Source organism: Trypanosoma rangeli, assembly GCF_003719475.1.
Source record: "Trypanosoma rangeli strain AM80 chromosome Unknown Tra_15.4_contig_00743, whole genome shotgun sequence".
NCBI lineage: Eukaryota > Euglenozoa > Kinetoplastea > Trypanosomatida > Trypanosomatidae > Trypanosoma > Trypanosoma rangeli.
In genome coordinates, this window is record NW_021706496.1 from 1 (window position 1) to 4,373 (window position 4,373).

General features: G+C 54.9%; 4 protein-coding genes across 4 annotated transcripts, besides 1 other annotated feature; 3 read left to right on the forward strand and 1 right to left on the reverse strand.

Moving 5' to 3' along the window:
* The first annotated feature begins 543 nt into the window (after nt 1-543).
* Nucleotides 544-568: a microsatellite.
* A 426-nt stretch (nt 569-994) lies between these two features.
* On the forward strand, nt 995-1,297 carry TraAM80_09973 (uncharacterized protein; the record flags this gene model as incomplete). The annotated part of the gene is made up of 1 exon (XM_029386626.1): nt 995-1,297. One exon carries the CDS (start codon nt 995-997, stop codon nt 1,295-1,297), a length of 303 nt encoding a protein of 100 aa, XP_029233506.1.
* A 17-nt stretch (nt 1,298-1,314) lies between these two features.
* On the forward strand, nt 1,315-1,956 carry TraAM80_09974 (trans-sialidase; the record flags this gene model as incomplete). The annotated part of the gene is made up of 1 exon (XM_029386627.1): nt 1,315-1,956. One exon carries the CDS (start codon nt 1,315-1,317, stop codon nt 1,954-1,956), a length of 642 nt encoding a protein of 213 aa, XP_029233507.1.
* A 541-nt stretch (nt 1,957-2,497) lies between these two features.
* TraAM80_09975 (uncharacterized protein) lies at nt 2,498-2,827 on the reverse strand (the record flags this gene model as incomplete). Its single annotated transcript, XM_029386628.1, has 1 exon — nt 2,498-2,827. The coding sequence occupies one exon, from the start codon at nt 2,825-2,827 to the stop codon at nt 2,498-2,500; it is 330 nt and encodes a 109-aa protein (XP_029233508.1).
* A 1,088-nt stretch (nt 2,828-3,915) lies between these two features.
* Nucleotides 3,916-4,373, forward strand: TraAM80_09976 (surface protease GP63; the record flags this gene model as incomplete). Its single annotated transcript, XM_029386629.1, has 1 exon — nt 3,916-4,373. A coding segment is annotated over one exon (458 nt), but the record flags the coding sequence as incomplete, so codon positions are not given.

The following is a 4,373-nucleotide window of genomic DNA, read 5'->3' on the forward strand; positions in this document are numbered from 1 at the left end:
AATTGGTTTTGGTAAGCTCAAAGTGTATTGTGTACGTGAGGATGCGGAGTGTTGGGGAGAGGCGGAGAGCCACCTGGCCTTCCAGTTTTATTCATTGATTATTGTTTTGTGTGGAGTTGTCAACTTTCTTTGCGTGTATGTTTTTTGATGGAACTGAGAAGTACCTTAAAATAGAGCCCTTGTGATGTATGCGGTGTGCGGGCCCACTGTTTCCACTTCGCGGCAGCTTCATACACGAAGGGAAAAATGATTTTTCATTGTTTCCATTTTTGTTTAGTTACACCGTACCGTTGAACACTGGAAGATATTTATATCCTTCTTTGCTTCTTTGCTTCTTTGCTTCTCTGTGGATGTGGGAGCGTTTCTACCATGCGGTGATGGGGGCTAAGGGCTGGTCCGTACGCCTTGCCACTAGAGAACTGTGCGTCCTCAACGTTTATTTATTTTTCTCGTTTTTTTTTGCCTTTTTGATCCTTCCTCGCATCTCTTGTTCACACACACAACCGTTGCGGCCTGAGTGGATTCTCCACAAGGAGGGAAGGAAGAGAGAGATAGAGAGAGAGAGCGACACATGCTGAAGATGTCCCGGTATTTGTTTTTTTCCTGCGGTGCTGCTGCTCCTCGTTGTGTTGTTGATGTGCTGCAGCAGTGAAGGTGCATACGCTGAGGACGATGAAAGTGGGAGCCGGGTTATCTGTTACCCAAATGGCAGTTGTTTGCGAATGTGGCCATTGGTTTGAGAGACAAAGATGGCGTTAATGCGGCAACGGATTCGTTCCGTGTCCCTGAAGTTGCTCTTGTGAATGACGAGGCTGTCGTCTTTGCCGAGGTGCACTCGAAAGGCTCCGTTGGTGTTGCTGCTGGTATTGTCGCAGGGAGCATCTCGTCTGATGCGGCATTAGCCTTGCAGGGTGGAAGAGTGATCGATACGGAGCTGTCGGCGCACTTTCCGAAGGCAGTTGACTCAGCGGGTGGAAGTGTCCCTCGTGTCACGATGCCAACAACCATTGTGAATGGGAACGCGGCTTACGTTCTGCTCGGAAAGTACGGCACTCCAGGCTCTGCTGGCAACAATAATGCACACTACACGGACCTGCTGCTGGCAAAGGCGGTGTTCGGCGCCGGTGAAACGAGCAGCACACTGCAGCAAAATAAAATTAACTGGATAGATACCTACGCACTGTGGCCCTATTTCCCCACCCAGATTTACTACACGGCCATAACAGAACTGGTGGGTGGGGGAGGCACTGGTGTTATTTTGGAGGACGGGACGGTGGTCTCTTTCGTCCTGCAGTGAAACAAACCTGAGAGGGGATGGGAAGTTTTGTGGGGTACTCTACATGGATCACCTCTTGCGATGAGGGCTTCTACAGGGTGGTGGAGTCCCGTGACCAGGGAGGAGAGTGTATGGAGGAAGACGCGACACTTTTTCGCCTGTGGGGCACCTCACGGAATCGAAAAGGGAATGTCGCTCGAAGCGGCTTTACCACCGCGGAGATTGAGACGAGGAAACTGATGCTCCTCACCATGCCGGTGTGTTCGGAAGACGCAGACAACGAAGAAGGAAAGGGATATCTTATTCTTTGGGTGACTGACACGCGACATGTGCACGACGTTGGGCCGATATCTGCTGCCGATGAGAACGCCGCTGCCAGCTCCCTGCTGTATAAAGGTGGTGATGGCAAGGAGGAGCAATTGCTTTCAGTATACGAGAAGAAAACTGGTGAAGGTGACTCGTACAGCCTTGTGTCTGTGCGCCTGACTGGGCGGCTGCAGCAGAGAAAGGGCGTGGTGGGGGCATGGAAAGAAGTGGACGAAGGTGTCAGGAAGCTGTGCCCTTCAAATGCCGCTGCGCCTGCCTCGAGTGGCGGGAGGTGCAGATCTTCGGTTTCCATAGAAGGGTTGGTTGGGTATTTGGCTGGCGCCTTAATTGGCGGCCAGTGGAAGGAGGAATAGCTCTGCGTCAACGCAGCTGTAACGAATGGGACAGCAGGGGGCACAGAGGAGACTTCCAATGGTGTGAGGTTCAAGGCGCATGGCTCAGGAGCTGAGTGGCCTGTGGGCAACTGGGGGCAGAGCGAGCCGTACGACTTTGCAAACAACGGGTTCAGTCTTGTGGCGACGGTGGCCGTCCACGCGGTGCCCGCGGGGGGCAGCACAATTCCTTTGATCGGTGCGGAGGTGAATGGCACAAACAACACGGTACCTTTGGGCCTGTCATCCAGACATGAGAAGAAGTGGGAGGTGACGGTGAATGGTGGGCGGCTGGCGGCTGGCGGCGTTGCGTGGGCACCAAACACGGCATATCCAGTGGCACTGCAAATGCATTGGAGCAATTGGTCTGTGCACGTTGGTGGAAATAAGGTGTGCGGAAGTAACTCAAATGACAGTCTGCTGAAGAGAGGCACCGTCTCACACGTCCACTTTGGCGGGGACAGTGACGGTGGCCAACGTTTTGTTGTACAGCCGCGCAGTGCGTGAGGCTGAGCTGGCAGCGCTAAGGAAGATCCCTGCCGCCCCTCCTGAGCCGGAGGAAGAGACGGAGGCACCGGGCCCAGAAACTGCGCTGCATCCCACAGGTGCGGGGGCGGTTGTCAACCCGCGCGGGCATCCCACGCCAGCCGTTCAGGGGAACAAGGCGGGCTAAACACGGGAAGGAGCGGGAAGAGACAACGACGGGTCGGTGCCCTGAGCACTGCCAGCGCCGAATGTGGGCAATGCGCGTCAGCCTGCTGCGGCTGAGAGTGCAGTCAGTGAGCAAACCTCTCAGCCGCAACAAGAGGCTTTGCTTTCCGCATGCTATATCAGTCGCCGCAGAACACTCCATCGCATTCCTCAGAGAACGCTGGCGGCGTGCCGCCTACTCCCGCCACGTCCAGCAGCGAGTTGCCAAGCGTTGACGCCGAGTAAAATGAGCCAAACTCCCAGACTGCGGGGGATACGAGCAGCGGCCAGGATGCATCCAGCAACACCATCGCGGCACTGAAGGATGGCGTCAGCGACGCCTCTGAGTGCAACGCAGATGAGGCGCCCGGGCAGGGAAGCATCCCGCCAGTACCTGGCACAGCACCGCACTTAAATTTGAGCTCTGTTTACTCCAAGGAAGCCGCAGGGATGTTCCCGATGAACACAAGCGGCAACGGCACTGTGCGCGGGTGTGTGTGCCTCGGCTGTTGCTGCTGCTTCTGGGGCTGTGGGGCATTGCAGCTCTTTGCTGAGTGGGGCGAGTGAGGCACCGCGTCCCCGGTTGCCAAAGATTATCCGCAGAGATCGATTTCATTGCTGCAGGAAAAAAAGGGGTCTCTGATTTATTTTGTTTTTCTTCTCTCAACCGTTGTTTTACCACTCGCTCCCTTCGTTATTTTACGGTTGTGTGCTTCTCTGGATTTTTGCAGGAAATTCAAGGGCGCGGTCTCTTCTCGCTCTTTTTTTTTATTATTATTTGTGGCTTCTACGGTCATTCGCTACAAAGCCTCATGAGTGACGAGTTTCCCCTCCTGCCTGCTGCTGCTGCCCACACGCAACGGCGGCCTTGTTGCTGTGTGCCTCATGTGTTGCATGAGAAAACGAGGTCGAGGATACGAAGAAACATGAACGCTGCGTGGGAAGCTGCAACAAGGCGATATCTTCCCCTCACGCAGGCCATACGTACACATATATAATATATATTTATATGCATGTTTTTTGATTTTTTCAGTTGCCTCTAAATCCGTGGGAAGAAACCTCGACGCACCTTGAAGAGAATTCCGCTGCATCAGTGACAGCACACAGAGACCCACAGTTGTGCACATGAACTGCGTCCCTCCTTCGTGCTAAGCCTTGACATCTTCTCTGCCCCTCAAGAGGCTTCTCGGGGCGGTTTGACAGCCCCAACACCGCAAGGGCAAGAAGGAGGGAAAAGGAAAAAAAAACAAAATGACTTGCCGGTTGCTTCAGCCCACGCCGTTTCTCCCACTGGCGCTAGCGCTGCTGTTGCTGGCAATGTGCTGCGCTGCTGGGTGCCTCGCCGCTGCAGATCGCCGTGCGTTCGACGAGGTGCTTCGGAGGAGCGTCCGGCCGTCGACTGCGGTGCTGCGTGAGGTGCCGCGCAGGGGACAGGGCGCGATGCAGGCGTACACCGTCGCCACTGCAGGGGACGAAGACGATGGCTGGGCGCCCATCCGCATTAAAGTGTTCACGGAGGATCTGGAGAAAGAAAGTCGTGGGAGGAAGAAGAGGTACTGCGAGGCTGCGGGGGATAAGTGCACCAACTACCTGGGGGCAACTATAACGTGCAGCATCACGGACGTATTGTCGGGTGAAAAGAAGCAACGGTATAAGGAGACGATTATTCCCGGGGCCGTCAAGCTACACGCGGAGCGACTCCTCGTCAA